The sequence below is a fragment of the Balearica regulorum genome, chromosome Z (genome assembly GCF_011004875.1).
Source record: "Balearica regulorum gibbericeps isolate bBalReg1 chromosome Z, bBalReg1.pri, whole genome shotgun sequence".
Taxonomy (NCBI): Eukaryota; Metazoa; Chordata; class Aves; order Gruiformes; family Gruidae; genus Balearica; species Balearica regulorum.
This window is the reverse complement of record NC_046220.1, coordinates 25,245,090-25,261,587: the sequence shown is the minus strand read 5'-3', so window position 1 is coordinate 25,261,587 and position 16,498 is coordinate 25,245,090. Positions and strand designations below refer to the sequence as shown.

At 36.3% G+C, this 16,498-nt stretch overlaps 1 protein-coding gene across 4 annotated transcripts in view; it reads left to right on the top strand.

The window, feature by feature from the left end:
• The window catches only part of FER (FER tyrosine kinase), a 174,366-nt gene that overhangs the window by 61,956 nt on the left and 95,912 nt on the right, over positions 1-16,498 (top strand). For all 4 annotated transcript variants that reach the window (XR_012832932.1, XM_075739369.1, XM_075739370.1 and 1 more), the window contains one exon: positions 16,388-16,480. Coding sequence is in view for 3 of the 4 variants with exons in the window: in XM_075739369.1 (XP_075595484.1) it covers positions 16,388-16,480 (93 nt within the window). In the remaining variant the exon portion in view is untranslated. The remainder of the gene's footprint in view (positions 1-16,387; positions 16,481-16,498) is intronic.

Genomic DNA, 16,498 nt, shown 5'->3' with positions numbered 1-16,498 from the left:
AACTAATGTCCTCATCCTAAGAAAAAAAAAGCTTGGAGTATCACAGCCAAAATGCATGAAAAGTGATTGAAGCACTTTGGGACACTTTTGGAACTCTGATGAATTACTTCTATTTTTAATCAAATGATATTCTGATCTTTGAGATTGTGTGGGTCAAAAGCAGGTTAATTTTCTGGAAGTCGCTGCAGAATTTTTCTGCAAGCAAAGCACTTTTTTTAATCTTATGGGTTTTTACAAGCTTTTTAATTGCAGAAAGCGAGAGTTTGTTGTCTGGAAACTAGGTTATAGATCTGTACAACTCAAAACCCACCAAATTCAGGATAGAGTAGCTAAGAATGACTTGCCCGCCTGAAAGTTTTCCTTAGTTTCACTTGGTACCTTTAATAAAAGACATTTGCTTAAAAAAAACCCAAACAAAACAAACAGATATGTCCTTTTCCAGAAGGTATTATGATTCTCTCAGTTGGAGAGAAAGCAGAGGAGGTTATTCTGGGGAAAAAAGTTCAAATTAACATCTGTGAGATCCTGAATTTAGATCATCTCTTTACCAGGTGCTTCTAACTGGTCCTTTGGTTCCTAGTAAGCATTTACATGAGCAAGTAAATTTCTTAGTCAAATGATTTCTTTTCTAATAACCCTTTTAGGGAGTTATTAAAACCAGTTGAAACAGGTATTTCTTATTAATATTTGCCAGCTTTATTAAGTTTAATAAACATGATATTTTGAGAGAAGTGAGATTGTAGATATTTCCTGCCTCAGTGTATCACAGGAACTTGTGATATATGTGAATCAAATTATGAGGGAAAAAATCTCTTTTTTTCTTTCTTTCTTTCTTTGAGATTTGATTGCACTTTAAAATCTCCTCACATAGGCAATATCCAGAGATATGACAGGAAATGAGTCCTAAATGGTTGTTAGGATCCAGCAAGGGCCAGCTGCTTGAATAGGGGGGGTATTCCAGGAGATGGGGATGACCCCAGGCTGGGCAATGCCCTCACTGGTGGGGTGCCATCCCATGGGGTCTGAGCAGATGTTAACAGGGTCCATGGGCAGCTCCAGAGACAGCAGAGCAATGAATCAGGTTAAGAGTCCAACTAGGAGTCCAGACAGGAACAAAAGGAGGAAGTGGCAGAGACATGGCTAAAGACAGGTTTATAATCTGTGTCCAAAGTCCATCCAGGACACAGGACTGGAGATAGCTATACATACATATGAAGGATCCATCCAGGAGGCAGGGCCAGAGACAAAGCTGGAGACGGGTAGTATGATACAGCTCAGGGCCAGGACATCGTGCTCAGGACTGAGCAGAAATGGGGCTGGTGGGCACATGGGCAGGGGTGGTGGGAATCTTCAAGTGAGGCTGATCAGGGCCACTGAAGCCTATTGGTGCCCTCAGGACCATGACATTAATATTCCAATAAATGCTTACTTGCTTGCTGAATGAAGTAACTGCTTTAATTTGTTGCTCCGTAGATTAGTTGAATGAGAGGATGAGAAAATGGAAGCAACTTGAAAATTTCAAGATGCATGTGCTATTTTACAGGTTGTCAGTATAATTCCATGAGAGTGAATATTTCCATGAGACTGTGGCATTGCCTTTTTCAAAACATGTTGCCACAGTGATGTGTTAGGTGCTAAATCAGAGCATAAATAGTATAGTGAAGGAAAATACAGAATACAAGTGATATAGCCTGAGAAGTTAAAGAATTAGGAGCTGTATCTGCCAATGTTTGGCTTTGATGTTCCTCCAAATTACTTGTTTTCCAGATCATGACTTCAAGTACTAAGATGAAATAAAATCACCTAATGTTTGTGGTTATATGTAATATAAAGTTCTGTTATTCTCCCTTTAAATGGATTTTACCTAATTTTGCCAAAATTTGTGACAATGTGGACTTCCATAATGGCTAACATAACTGAAATTATCTCCCTCTGGAAACCTGTATTTAGCATTTACTTTGTGATAAAAATGAAAACAATGAGCTGTAGGTAGGAGAGAGAGAAATGGAAATTTGAATTTATTGGGGCAGGGAGACTAAAATGAGATGCTTGATAGTCTTGACAATTTCTGTATAGTGGTAAGCTGAAGTTTTCATCTTCTGTGCTAGCAGCTCTCTAGAGCAGTTGAACTTGTTCATTGTTATACTGAATTCATTCTGGGTGAGCAGAGAATGTTGCAATACAGGAGAAGCTGGTGTGACTGAGCAGGCATTACACTGTGGTGATGGTATACCATTGTACTTAAACAGGATGTGAATTTTGTATATTTTTTAAGCGAGGGAAGATATATTCAGAGAGTTCGACTAAAAAAAATTAAAAATAACTTCTGCCTTGAAAAAAAAAAAAGAGACTTTTAGGTACAGAAGTCTTTCATTAGTTTGAAAGAGAAGTCCCAATCCTCAAGGAAAATGAAGGTTCAGAACAGCTGATATAAATTCAGTTTTATTATGTTAACTAGTTTGCTGTAAAAGTTAGCAGGTATTATAGCATAAAGGGGAGATGTTTGTTATCTCTGTGGTGAGGATAAAAAGACAAACCTGCAAGTGGGAACTGTGAGCATTTCCTACGTAATAGGATCTCATTAGTGTAATTGTACTTGTTTAGTGATCGTTCATGCAAGTTCCAGGCTACAGTAATACATGACAACTACATAGGTACCATTAATGGAGGGATGATTTGTCTTCAAGTAATTTTTGTATGGGGCAATGAAGTAGCTTTTTGAAAAATGTGACTGTTTTCTTCTAAGGCTATTCTTGTTGGGGAAACATCTTCTTTAAGGTCACCAATGTGGTTGTTAGAAGAGCTCTACTGGGAGCCACTGTGGTAGTATCCAAAGCTGTGGCTGTGTATTATCAAGTTTTGGCCTATTTCAGGCCCTTGCTGCTTTTGTGTGGTTGATCTGTTCAGTCTGTGGGATTCATATGTATCATTTGTAAATTAACACTGTTTATATGGATCATTGTGTCTACAATTTGATCTTGATAAAAATTAGTTAGGAAATAAGGATTTTCAACCAAGATCACTGAAGTATCATCTCAGTTATTTTTTTCAACGTACTTACTAAGTTGACACATTGAGATGTATACCTATGTCCATAATCTGTAGCAATTATTGATTCTTATTTGGAGAGGAGTCAAAGAAGTTTCTTCTGTAACAGAGAAGGCTGGTCTTCAATTTGACAAGCAGCTTGAGAATGCTTAATAGGTAATACTGCTGAACTTTGAGGAGAGACCCCTTGGTTGGACAATCCCCTTTTAATCAGTAATGACTGAAACATGTTGAAGATTTCTTCTGTTGATCACTGAGCATTAACAATTCAAAGTCTTTTTGTAACTCTGCAGGAGAAATGCAACCTAATTTATTTTGGCTCATTGTGCTAGATACAGTTTATGAACTTCACCTTGGGTAGGAATGAAATCTGTTACTCTCTGGTACCATTACCAAGTCTTGCACACTGAGTCTTTCCTCCTGTCTGTATTTTCAGAATAATCTTGTTTGTGTTTATGGTTTATACAGCTGTGATCTGAGCTATGACAGGAGTTCAGTGGACCATAGACTTTACCCAGAGTGGAATTTGAACACTATTTGTTGGATTTACATTTTTGTTCTTCTGCTGTTTAAATTGGTGGGTATTTGTGGTGGTGTTTACTTAAGGTGTAGAAACAGCTGTTGGTTTGCTGTTTCCCTTATTGGAAAAAGTAGTGGGTATTTGTGTATTATGCATGTCTGTTCTGAACAAAAATACTAGTATATTTCCGGTAGTTATGCCAGTATATATTACTTATACAAATAAAAGCTTAATTTTAAATTGGCACCCTACGAAGATTATTCATTAAGCCTACCTCAGATATGCTGCTGAAGTTGTATGTTGCAGCTGTCACAAAGTTGCTCTACCATTTTATCTATTAATATGCAAGCTGATTTTGTTAATAAACTAATGCAGGGATCTGTGAAAACCAAAAGCAAATATCACATTCTGACTGTGCTAGCTGTCAAACAGAAATACCTGATGAAATTTGAATCTAGTCATACTACAAAATCTTTCTGTTTATGAAAGGATCAGTTTTATTCTTTCATACAGCTAACGTAAATGTGAATCTGGCTAAGAACCTGTTGTGTCCCATCTCACTGAAGCTGTTTGGGGTTAACTCTATGAAGCTTTGTTTTACTCTGATAAAGCAAATGCATCCTCTTACAATATGATTTTCAAAACAGGATACTATCGGGAGTCTATATTTAATAACACTATTTATTAGGGAAGAAAAAGTCTTTAGATCCTGTCAGATCACATAATGTGTAATGCTGTTTCACGTTGCTTGACGTAGCATTTGCCAGGGTGGCTTCATTAAAGCCAATCAATGAGTCAGTCAATGAGTTATAAGAGGGATCTTCATAGGTAGGTGTCAGGTTTTGGGTGGCAGTGTGGAGAGAGCAGAATCCAGCAAATGTTACCTGTCAGAACAGTATGATAATAAACTTATAGACAGTGTACCTCTCGTGAGTTCATGTAGTGTGTGGCTGGGGTGACTGGATTCTTCACAGGACTCTGGGAACTTTCTCTGAGGTTGGGAAATTTGGGGGTCATCCCCACCCTCAGTGAAGTACTGTCTTCTGTAGGTGTGCATAGACCTCTGTTAAAGTTGGATTGCAAGTCCCTGCCTACAGCCTGGGAGTCTGCAGCTATTGAATATTTAGTGCTTGGTGTCTTGTGAACCCTGCAGGGACGTAAGGTTACTTGTCGATTTCAAGGTCATGCAATATAGAGAGGGCGTTCTTGTTCTCTGTTCTCTGTTCCTTCCTTACATGTTGACTTCTGGCCACTGTCACCCTAGCAACTGTTGGCATTTCAGGGTATAGCTGTTTCAACGCCTCTAATCCTTTTCCTGGGACCAGACTTTCTTGGGCTTAAATGCCTAAAATCTGGATTCCACCACTAGATTTGTCAGACACATTTCTTTAGCAGGCATTACTGTGTGTATTTGTGTCTAAAAAGCAACGAAATCTGAACTACAGCTTTTTGAATATATGTTTAGTAAGATCTGGAAAGGCTACGTCATTCCTTCTGTTACTGAGTAATGCATTCTAATTTAAGTAATTCACATGTATACTAAGCGCAGTCACTAACAGCATGCTGTATGCAGTTCATGCTATGTTTATAAATACTGTATTCAGATATCTTTTGGGCTGCATAACCCCCAGTTGGCACAGTGCTCTTCTGTGTTGGCTGATGCACAGACTACTTGCTCCTGTAGCTTCAGTTTTCATTTTATGCACCTTCTTTCTAGGAAGAAACCCCTAAACAGTCCTTCTCATTGGGCCCATATCTTTGCTCTGTATTCCTTGTATTTTTCTGTATTGGCCAGCTTCCACGGCAGCAATAATTCATCTGCTTGTAGCTCATAGCTGTAATTTTTCTCTTTGCTGCCTTCTAATCCCCTCCCTACAAACTGCCAGACAGATTTGCTCTATGAGATCATGTTTCATCAGGATACTGATGACATTGTAGTTAGTGGCACCAGAGGAGCTTTGCCTGTGCAGATCAGGAATAAAGGATTGAAAACACTTAATGTGTTGTGCCTTGCTGAAATGTGGCTTGGCTTCCTATCTGGAATTTTGGAAGTTCAAAATAACCAGAAAACAGGGTTTTACTAATAGTGAGAAAAGGAGAATGGTTTGTTTTTCTCATTCTGCAGGGTATGTAAGTATACAGACATTTCTGGCCAGCCTATTACTATTATTTTAAGTTTATGGTTAGTAAAGATAATTTCCAGTTCCAGGTGGCATTCTTTGGCATGTACACTGCTCTCCAGGGATTCACCAACATGCTTGTGGTAGCTGCAGGTGATCTTCATAATTTCCTTACTTCAGCTGCTGACTGTTGTAGAGACCAGAAGGAATTGAGGGGCTTTGGCCATCTTGTGCAACACTTGTCATGTTCAACAGTCCAGATCCTCACATAAAAATGCCTGGAAGTTGTATTTATATCTGCTTAATCTGCTGAGTTCATTCTGTTGTGCACTGTATGCATGGTTTAGTACTTCACCCACCTGCACTGTAAAATTGTTCATCCCTCATGTGAAACGTAGCCTAGAGGTTCTTCACCTGTGGCTTTGTATTATTAGCCCATATAGTTGTCTTTCACCACATTTTTCCTCTGTTAAAATTGCCCTGTTTTGATGGCTCCCTTGAACATGGGTCAGCAGGGATGACTCTACCTCTTTTTATTAGGTCAGTGGTTGTAATGAAGTTCTTAGTCCTTAAGTAATATTTATCAGTTTGAAGAGTTAGATGCTAGCTTTTTAAAATGTTACGCTATCTGCTGGCCACCTAAAATTTTACCATTCAAGTGAGGAAGTGCTGTTACGGAATATTGTCATTTGTTAACAAGTGCCAAAACCACTGTTTGCCTTTACACTTTTGTGGAAAAATGGGTGTATGAAAACACTCATAGAAATGAGTGTATGAAAACAGGACATGGAATTTATTTTATATACTAATGTCCATCTTTGGTGGAGGAAAACTGATCAGTGATATTTTATCACAATTTAGTCAAATAGAGATGTAGTTTTCCAAATGCTAGTAATGCACCATAATGCGTGTGTGTATTTAAAATAAATCCATTAGTGCTATTACCTTATCAAGAATTTTCTTTCCAGCCCAGGTTTTGATTTTTGTTTTTTTAGCTTGAAAGGGGGATGATAAGATTAATCTGTGTGTGTGTGTATACACGTATATAACCAGTTTTAAAACATATTTCATATTGAAGACTTAATTGCTTCAAATGACAGATATAGTGTTGACCTTGATTACAAATCTGGGGCAGCGGTTCTAGTGTTACTGCATTTCTCTGTTCTTCCGTAGCATTTGGGTTATACATGCCTGAACCTATTTCAGCTGGATGTATACAGTAATAAAGTACAGAATAAAACTCTTTGCATCAAAAATTCTCCTAAGAATTGTTGACTTTAAATGATTTGTGAATGCACATGTATTTCCAGCTAATAAAGCATGTGTTTTTCATAGCCATTTGACAAACTGTAATGTTTGCATGATGGAAATATAAAATTTCCTCACAGTTGGTTTTCTTTGCATGTTTTGTGATCTTTTAACATTGTTTCTCTAAAATATTTTGAGCTTTATGTTGTTTTTAAATTTATGGTTACATTCTTGACATTTCAAATCACATTCATGAAATCTCACTGATTCACTGATTGTTTATTCTGTTGTTAGTATATTTAACTGTCAAACCATAAACACTGGTTTCTAGGCTAAAATTTATATCTGGCTTAGGAAGATGAAAATATTTGGAAACAGGGAGAGTATTTGAAGAAATGTAATACATTCCCATTCCATTTGTATACTCTTACCTGGCATCGTTTCTTGACTGTGGTTCAGGTTGTTTTGGTCACTTTTTGCCTGGAACAGTGGCAGTAGTTCATTCACTGCTCTTTGGCTTGTTGTGATTCTTGGTTTTCTCGAGCAGCAGCACAGCCTGAATGTTGAGCAAGATGTTATCCTGACAGATGGTGACTTTGACCAGCAGCTAGGTCACCATCTTGGTTTTTTGATGGTGAGCTGCCAGAGGATGTGAGAAGATGTAGGTTTTCTTGCTTTTGTGAACATTAGGTACTGCAGTACAACTAGGAGCACTCAGTGTAGTCTGGTTTATGTTCTCCCATTGCAATTTCATGAGATTATACAGAACTAGATCAAGAGAGGCCTAGTGTGTATATTCAGGGATCTCTTACTGTGGTGTGTGGTGTGTCAATGACAACCAAGGAGGAGAAGGTTCATGTTAGGACCAGGTACTTCCCTTACAGCTATAGCAAGTGCTGTACAGACTGAGACTTGATCATTTTTGGTTACTTAAAACTAGTAAAGTGATAGTGTAAGAATTAATAAACTAGTTGTACATTCAGTTAATAATTGCATTATTGATTAATAACAGTGGTCTTGAAATCAGTGAAACAATTCATATATGTAACTTTACATACCAGCCTGAGGTTTTTGTAGGATGGAAGCCTTCATTTTCCCTGTGACATGTTTCCCAGGTTACATAATGTAATGGCATTTAAACTTAATTTTTCAAAAATATGTATTCATTCTAAAGTTGGCTTTAAGCTTTCAGAAGTCTGAATTGGTTTGTTAAATTGCCTTTACTGAAATCAGTTCTCCTTTATTTGGCATCATTATGCAATCGGTGTATGGAGGTGCATTAGGATTTATGGTGTACAGATACATCCATTAAACGAAGCAGGAATTCCTTACTGAATTTAGGGACCTCTATTTGCCTTGCAAAAGCCTTTTTCTGGCTATTTCTTCCTTCCAAAAAAATAATTATTCCACAGGATCTCAGCGCCTCAGCTTTGGTGCAGTACATTCTTCACCAAAGCATAGTTGACGTTCTTGTGATAATTAGGTGAAATGAAAATCCTATATTTTTTTTTAAATAAAAAGGCTGTTTAGTATACAATAATTGAAATGTACCATGTTTCTGGAAACATTATTGCTATCCCCCATTAAGAGGTATTCTGCCTTCTTAAAGACCACTAATTTGTGTGTTTGGAAGATTTACTAATCATTTCAGAGATGGAAGTGACATTTCCTTGACATTTCATACATAGCTTGAAAAATTGGTCCTCTGAAACTCTAATTAAAATGTGAAACATAGTGCAGACAACTGTACATTCTGTTCTGATAGTCATTCAAAAAGAAAGCAAAGGGCCAATCATAGTATTCATGCTCCTTTTTTAAAAATTAATTTATTCACACAGACTGTTACTGAAACCTGGAGGCTTTCTGCCAAAATGTTTCAGGCTTTTGTTTCCAAATAATTCACCAATCTCTTGTTTAATGCTCTTTCTTATTGCTGTTCCCTGAACAAAAGAAACTACTTTCTAGCCTCTGTTGCACCTTCAAGGTTCTGGTATATAAATAATCATATACATATAAGTAATCACAAGAGCAGAAAACTTTATTTGCAAATAATGCAAATATTTTTTGATAGCAAGTTGATTGAATTCCTTGACTTGTTATAAATTCTACATATTTTTTCTAACAGTCTTTTTATTTTTAATACACATCATATTGTGTAATTACATTCCTGCATACCAGATTGTATTAACAGTGCTTGATGTCACATTTACTAGTTATGAACTCTTAGTTACCACTCAAAATAAGGTCTAAATGTTCCTGAAGATATCAGGTCAGTATTTACTTAGTGATCAAAACCAAAGAATATGCTAGAAATTTTCAGGAAACGAACAGAGAATAGAGAAGAAAACATTACATCACCATATAAATTGATGTACACCTGCTTCCCAAATGCCCCAACTGCAGAATAATTAAAATTGAAAGAGATCTCAGGGAGGCCATCTGGTCCTGCTTCTTGCTTAGAGCAGGGTCATCTTTGATGTTATATCAGACTGCAAAATGAAATGCCTTGTTGCAGTTGAGGTTCTAGCATTTCCAGTGATGGAAATCTGTCTTGGCAACCTGTTTCAGTATTTGATCACCATCCTCACTGTGATTTTTTTTTTTCCCTGTATCTAACTGGAATTTTTCTCAATGCAAATTTTCTGTTGCTGCTTGTCCTTTTGCTGTGTACTACCTAGAAGAGTCTAGCTCCACATAACCACTTTTATTTTCAGCTCCCTAAATTACAAAATTGATGTAGGAAAATTCAGAAAGGCAAAAATAATGCTCAAATATGTGAAGGAGCTTCTGTAGTATTAGTGAATAACTGGATTGGGCTTTTCAGACCTGAAGAAGCAGACTGAAGGGGAATGTGATAAAGATGTATGCAATGTGTTGGGTGATGTGGAAAAAGTGAATAGGGAATAGTGGTTGTTCACTGTCTCTGCAGAAGTAGGAAGTAGGGGCCATCAAATAACCACAGTAGGCAGATGAGTCAAAGCAAGCAGAGAAATGTGTTCTTCAAAAACACGTAATTAAATTGTGCAACTTTTGCTACAGCAGTGGGTTGTAGTAGTTTATATAGATTCAGAAAGCAGCTGAAAAAACGTGGGGAAGGAAAATCCTTCCGTGACTGTTACATGTAGAAACATCACATTTTACACTAGAGTAAGGCAGATCTTATACCACGGATCTTCAGAAGATAAAGATAAGCTCTGAAGAATTATTTTCTTTTTCTTACAGGACACTGGGCCACTGGCATGGCCTGGGGTGTATCTTTGGTCTTAAATATTCTTAAATTTTACACTAGTAAGTCTTGTTTTTCAGACTACCCTCTGCAATTCAGAAGGCGGAACATTGATTTATTTCCAGTGCAGTGTTTTACAGCATGCGTACGTCAGTCATGCATCATTTCTGCTGCTTTGGAAGGTGTTATTTGTGTTTAAAACAGAAAATGTTACCTTATCAAAAAATGATTTTTGAATAGCTGTGTTGTTTAATTTTCACAGTGTACTTGAGATATTTTTAATTAGTTTTGGATGTTTTAATTTTTAGTAACTCTATGTTACATCTTCATGGCTTTGCACCGTTGCTTCTCCCAGTTCTAGATATCTACAATAGCAAACTAAGAAAATGCATATAGGTGCTCCAAAGGTAGATGATCTGCTCAGCTCAAACAATCAGCTCATATTCTGCCAGCAACTCATTCTGTGTAGGAGTGCCATGTTAATAGTTATAAATATCCTGGTTTGTTTGGTAAAGATAGCATGATTCTTTATCTGGTTTTATACATATGGTCTTTCTGAGATACCCAGTTATGTCATTGAGGGGGAAAAAAAAAAAAAAAAACCAAACCAAAAAGGAAAAGCTTTTTGAAGTATGAGATTAGTCTTATATCTGAAATCAAGTGATAGACTTCAGAGACATCAGGTATATTCTACTGTATGCTCAGGTTTTAATATGTGTCAGCATTTACATCTGCTTTACTATGTGCTAATACCTATAAAATAGATGTACAAAGATTTTGTGCTTAGTATATCCACTCATCAATAGGCCAGAATTAGTCATAGTCCAAGTTTATTATATGTTTTTGGAGCCTCTCCTAAATAATTTTTAATCTCCACTGCTGAAGTGACTAATGCAGAGGATCATTTTTAGAAATTTTTTTTCTCTAAAGCTTCTTTGAAGGATTCTTGCTTATAAATCACAAAACTCCATTCTCATGCCAGACATCTATAGCCTTCTAAAAGCAAAAATGTTCCTTGTTCTACCCATTATCTCAATTTGAAACCTTAACATGAATGTTGTTCTGTCACCTTTTTCATCAGGGAAACCGTATCTTCAAACCAGAAATGAAGCTAGCATTCACTTTACGAGAAGGAGAGCATCTTAATTGCTCAGGCATATACTGTCTGGTATGTCTTTTTAATCTGTATGGTCATTGAACATATCATTTGCAATAACTACCAGCAATTCCTCCCTTCTGGTTTTATCTTAGAGCTCTTTTACTGTACTGAAATTGTTTTCGTCAAAATCTCTGAGGACCAGTTCCCTCACCAAGTCTCAGAAACAGGACTATCATGTTTATCTTTTAGGTATCACTGATGGTGTTCTTCTAATTGAAATCTCCTTTTCTTCTGACAGTGTTTTCTCTTTTAGTTGGAGAATCCTCTTCATATTTCCTCTAAATTTCCTGTGAAGGTTCGCTAATTTAATTTGCAAGCCCACATTCAACTTCTATATCCATGCCAATGGTTCGTACCTGGCTCATTAGGCGGTGTTTCTTTGAATGGAATAATATTAAAGTATTGGGCTATTTGTATCTTCTGTATGTACATGTCTGGCTAGTGTTTCTTAGCAATATTCAATATATGCTGCATTGTGTGTGGCCTTCTAATTGCTAATCTTTCCCCTTTTGATCAGTAGAGATAGTGTTACTATTTGCCTGTCTTTCAGAAACATCTGTTCTGTTTTATCTTTATCTTAGCTCTCTCTCCAGCTTCTTACTTCCTTGCTTTTCTAAAAAGAGTGTAGATTATTTTTATTTTATAATGACATCCAAGATAACACCATTCTTCTGGATTTATACAGCTAAAAAGCTCTTCTGGGCTTTTACATAATGCAGTTCATTTTAAGCAAAGTCTTTTTGCCCTGTTGCTTCAAAATATTCATTCAAAATACCATTGCAAATATGGTTCTTATGGCCTGTCATTTTGATTGTGTCACACTTCTGGGTGTATTTTACTATTTTTCATGCACTCTAAGATCTGTGATGATTTTGCTTAGTGACAGAACTGTATGTCTGGCGAAAGGGAGATTCTAACATGACCATAGAAGATAAATTCTAGTGGAAAATCCATTAAAATTGACAGGACATCATGTTGCACAAGATCCCCCAAAGTGAACATACAGAACACAGAAGCTTGGCTTTTAGTATATCATATATAAAGATATACCTGAGGAAATCCTCAAGCAAAGTAGGGAGTGCTTCCCTTGTGGTTTTCAACTGGCCTGAATCTTGCGCTTGGTTTTGGGTTCTTATGCTTTATTTTTCCTCTCCGCATCTTGTCAGAAGAGAAAAATGGAAAGTAAAATGAAGAATGCCAAAGTCATCGTCTTCTGCTGTGACCTCTCTTTAAAAGAGCTGAGGTAATTGTTTCAACGATTAAGAAGGAAAAAGAGAACTGAAATGAAAAGGCTGGATGAGGTGTATACAACTGGGAACAGGGTTTCAGCATTCCTTGTTTTGTGGCAGAAGAAATATAGCACTGCTATGTCTAAAACCAGTTGCTTGAAAATAAGACAGAGCACTCTAATCTGATGGTTACAAGTAGTTGCTGTCAATCAGTTTCTCAATAAAAGAGTTATTTGTCTTAGTAAATCCTTTTATTTGGAAATAAAAGTGGTAGTGCTTTGCCTTATTTACCAAGGAGAATAATGACAAGAAGTCCCAACCATAAACCAGCTGTTTGTATTCCACATAGAAGTTCATCAGTCTTCCATCATTCCAGGGTAAGTCGTTGGATATTCAGCAGTTTCACTAAGTCCAATGGATAGAAACTTCACAACCTGTTCTAAGTGCCAGTCCCAAGTCTGGTGGAGATTCATTTTAATTAATTCTGGAGAATGATTAGAAATATGGCTAATCCTAAAGGAGAAATATCAGTCAATGCATTTTTCATAATTCCTTGTATGATGTGCTCTCCTGCCACAGGTACATTTAAACACAGTCAAAGAAATAGATTTAAAATGTTCTCTAATAACAGTATATATTTTCCTACATATCTGGCTTCTCAATAGTAAACTACAATTTATTCTGCAGTAATTCAGTCATTACATAAAATATTATGGCCCACAGATTAGTCTTCTTTTTAATGAAATTGGTGTAGTATAAAATAAAGGAACTGACAAATCATGCAACCATTTTGCTAATCTCTGTAATTCATTTAAACCAAAATGAAACTGAATCAGCCAATATGTTTTAGTAGCTGCATCGTGTATGCTATCAAGCATACTACTCCATAATGCTCTCTACAGCATCCTTGATGCAGAACTCCTAATTCCTTTCCAGTGTTCTTCTTAAGCTTGTTAGTCAAATAGTAACATGTCTTACGGGTTTGTCAGAAGCGTATGTGGTGACTCCATAGCCAGCATGGTTGTGCTGGTTGGTCAGATGTGTGATGTTTGTTGAAATGAGTATTGTGTGGAATTACAACGAACTTCTCTTCCTGACGACACAGAGAGTTTCTGTTTTCTGTTAGCTTTCTTCAGAAATTTTAAATAACTTAATATCCTGAGATAAGGATGAGTCTTAGGCAATGTGGTCTAGTGGAGGGTGTCCCTGGTTGTAGCAGGGGGGTTGAGGTCCCTTCCAACCCAAACCATTCTATGATTCTATGATAATCCTTGCACCTACTAAATCTTTTGCTAAACTGTGAGGGCCTTGGCTGAAAGATTGAAAATTTAATGTGGCTAAGGTAGAGATCGCTGAAAGACAGCTGTGATGCGTGTTTCCTTTTACTGGAAAGCAGACTTAAAATAACACCCTGACTTAACTGATAAGATTGTACACACACACACATATGTATTTAAAAGTAGATGGGCTGTTCTGGGTTATATTCTTACGCTAGTTTCAGAAAAAATGTATACCTAATACGGACTAAAAAATCTCTTCAAGCTGTTGAATATCTTATTCTCTGTGAAAACTGTTTTCCTGCAAGATCTAATGGGTCCTTCTAAGGTGGTCTGCAGCTGGGCAATGGCAAAAAGAATTCCGTAAACGACCACTGTTGCTGCTCTTCAGTTTTATTCAGGGTGCCCTAAAAATACTTAAACGAATAAATAAACTCAGTGCAGGCTACAGTTGTGTTTGTGATGTGTTTGGTAACTCCTGCTTTGTAGACAAATTATGGGTCTTCATCACTGTAAGATACAGAGTAGTTTCAGTATGTCAGAGGGAAAGTGCTATGGAAATACTAAACCGTGTTGATAAACGTATTGCAGTTTGAATAGGGCATGTACTACATTTTGAACAAAGCCAAAGTTTATCCCTTAAATCTGCATTTTAATGCTCATTCTATTTAATGCGACTGTTAGCTTCTACATATCATTTTGTGGTGCTTGTGAAAGTCCTCTAGTGCAGCCCAGTCCATGAGTCTTTCTGGTACTTTGAGTCAAAAAACATTCTTGTTAAAAACATTCTGCTGTAATGAGAAACTTCTGAATGTAGAACCTTACTTGTGGTTTGATTTTGTCATTAGGTAAGTATGCTATTAGAGAAAGAAAACTCCCCAGTTTGTTTAGAGGAACTGTAGTGGAATTCATACATCTTTTGGTAACTTAATATTTCCTGTCATATAAGAAGTATACATTTAATTGCAGTTAAATCTCATGGCTCACTTCTGAAGAGATGTGTGAAATAAGTGGATCATTCCCCTCCCAGCATGCAAGTAAAATTAGACTCTGTGTACTACTGTTGTTAATGAGATTTTTTTTGTTTGGCTTTGTGTAGCCAGTTTATTTCATCAATATTACAAAAATAAAAAACAGGACTCAGGACAGAGTTTTTTATTGTAAGAAAATTAGTTGACATACAATGTTACTTGAGTCTGATAAAAGGAATAAAAATGTTATTGATGGGTCAGTGGGCACACAGATAACTAGTATTTCAGTGACTAATAAACTTTCTATTAGTGTTTTGACTATTTGAGTGGGTTTTGCACTCTTTTTTCACAGCATACAAATTAAGGCACATTGCAGAATTCTGCTACTAAATAAATAAATACATTTATTTTACGAAGACAATGTTTAACTTACGTTCTGTAAACTAAATTGTATTTTGGAGTAATTTTGAAACACTGGTCTATTCTGTATGCAGAATGAATGGATTTTGTTGGTTATTCGGAAGTCCTGGAATAAACTGGAGCTGCATTTATTACATTATCCAATTTTCACTTTCTTCAGTCAAGGATGTATGTCCAAAACTTAAAAGCAATTTTCTTTGTAACACTACCAAACAGTTGTAGATCATCTCCATTATCAGTTTCTTACAGTTTAGGTAACCTACAGCTAATTAGAATGAGATTGTTAATGTGTGGTCTCTGCTTCAGGCTCAATTACTTTGCAAATACTCATTAAAATATCTTGGCTGTTTCTGAGGGTGATTTACAAGCAATAAACTCAGTTTGTCAGTGTTAAAAATACATTTTTGTATTTTTTTTAAAGATTCTTCGATATTAATTTTGAGACCTAGTGGTAAGTCAGAGATGAAGAAATATACAGTCTTTGGACTAAGTCAGGTTATGAGCATCTTGGAATTTACATTGACTTACACTGAACTAGAGATGCTTAAAGGCTGTTTCGGTGTTCCAGTTATAAGCCTCTTCTTACAGAATTTAAAATCCGGATGGTGGCTGCACCTATGGCTTACAGTAGTGCCACAAAACAAATGGATCCTATAACTTGCACTGATTGGTATTAATATTTACAGGTATTGTTATGTATATGTGTTATTAGAGAAGAACATGTTAATAAAAGGAAAAAAAAACCCCTACAATATATTAAGTAAAGATAATGTATGTATGTATTTTTGAATTTTACTATATGGGGGTTTTTTAATTACGCAGTTTCAAATCAGTGTCCTTTTAAAATAATAGGTGTTTCAGGAGAACTGAGAATTATGTCCTTTGTTTTTAGGTGCAAAAGAATTTCGGTTCTCTTTATAGTTAACAATAGTGATACTTAAAATAATTGCACAAAATATTTAAAGAATTAAAGAATTTGTCAGCCATTAAATTGATATAAATTACCTTAATCTCACTGATGTTAACACTTACTGGTTTGTATCAGTAGAGGCTCAGGCCCCTATCTTTTATATAGATAAAATCCAGTAGTCTACATTCCATGTTATCCAGTAAGTCAATTGTCATACTGCTTTGCTTGTTTTCACTGGAGATACTGCTTTTTCTCCTAGGACAAGAAGGACAAAGTCTCAAGATTTGACACTATACGTCATTCCATAGCTGGAATTATACGGTCTCCAAAATCTATGTTGGGCTCATCATCGGTAAGTAGTATCAATAAG